The following is a 770-nucleotide window of genomic DNA, read 5'->3' on the forward strand; positions in this document are numbered from 1 at the left end:
TGACTCCCATCCCCGAGCACTCTTTCGCTTTCGCTTTCCTCTGCCTCCATTTTAGCAGTGACGGAGGAGGAAGTGCCGCGATCACAAAGAGAATTTCCCTCACAGCGAGGAGCGGCCATAGCTGGCAGTAGCGGCGTCTTATCAGTGAGGAGCGGAACCTCTCGCCATGGCCGACGCGGCGCCCTACCAACCAACCACGGAACCGGAGCCCAAGGCCCAGCCCGATCTTACCAGGATACATTTGGCTCTGAAAGTCTGTCAGCTGGTGAGTGCGGGGTGGCGGGAGGTGTCCGGTATCGGGCCCGGTGCTCACAGGTGGGGGAGGGTACACAGGTGCTCCTCACACCGGGCATGTCACACATGTACCCGATACACAGGGCTGTGTACACATCGTGCCGGGGATACTTAGAGATGGGCTCAGCCTTTATGTAAAGCAACATTGTTTTATAAACTTATGGATAGAAATAAGCCAGTGGTGGCCAAACATTGTGACACAAGGGGCCCCTCGAATGTGGGCCCTAAGGGTGTAAGACTGGAATGTCTACACAGACTGCTGATATGTTATATAAGAGAGGGTCAGAGACTGCTGACATGTTATAAGAAGGGGTCAGAGACTGCTGACATGGGATAGGAGAGGGTCGGAGACTGCTGACGTGATAGGAGAGGGTCAGAGAGTGCTGACATGTGACAGGAGAAGATCAGAGACTGCTACATGTTATAAGAGCGGGTCAGAGACTGCTGACACGTTATAAGAGAGGGTCAGAGACTGC

At 54.2% G+C, this 770-nt stretch overlaps 2 protein-coding genes across 2 annotated transcripts in view; one reads left to right on the forward strand and one right to left on the reverse strand.

Moving 5' to 3' along the window:
• The window catches only part of CMTM7 (CKLF like MARVEL transmembrane domain containing 7), a 63,457-nt gene that overhangs the window by 8,141 nt on the left and 54,546 nt on the right, over positions 1-770 (reverse strand). The gene's annotated exons all lie outside the window — the stretch shown is intronic.
• CMTM6 (CKLF like MARVEL transmembrane domain containing 6) overlaps positions 82-770 on the forward strand; it is a 23,854-nt gene continuing 23,165 nt past the window's right edge. Inside the window, exon 1 of the mRNA XM_072412372.1 lies at positions 82-265. Coding sequence (XP_072268473.1) covers positions 167-265 — 99 coding nt within the window. The 5' untranslated portion in view covers positions 82-166. The remainder of the gene's footprint in view (positions 266-770) is intronic.

Source organism: Pyxicephalus adspersus, chromosome 5 (genome assembly GCF_032062135.1).
Source record: "Pyxicephalus adspersus chromosome 5, UCB_Pads_2.0, whole genome shotgun sequence".
Taxonomy (NCBI): domain Eukaryota; kingdom Metazoa; phylum Chordata; class Amphibia; order Anura; family Pyxicephalidae; genus Pyxicephalus; species Pyxicephalus adspersus.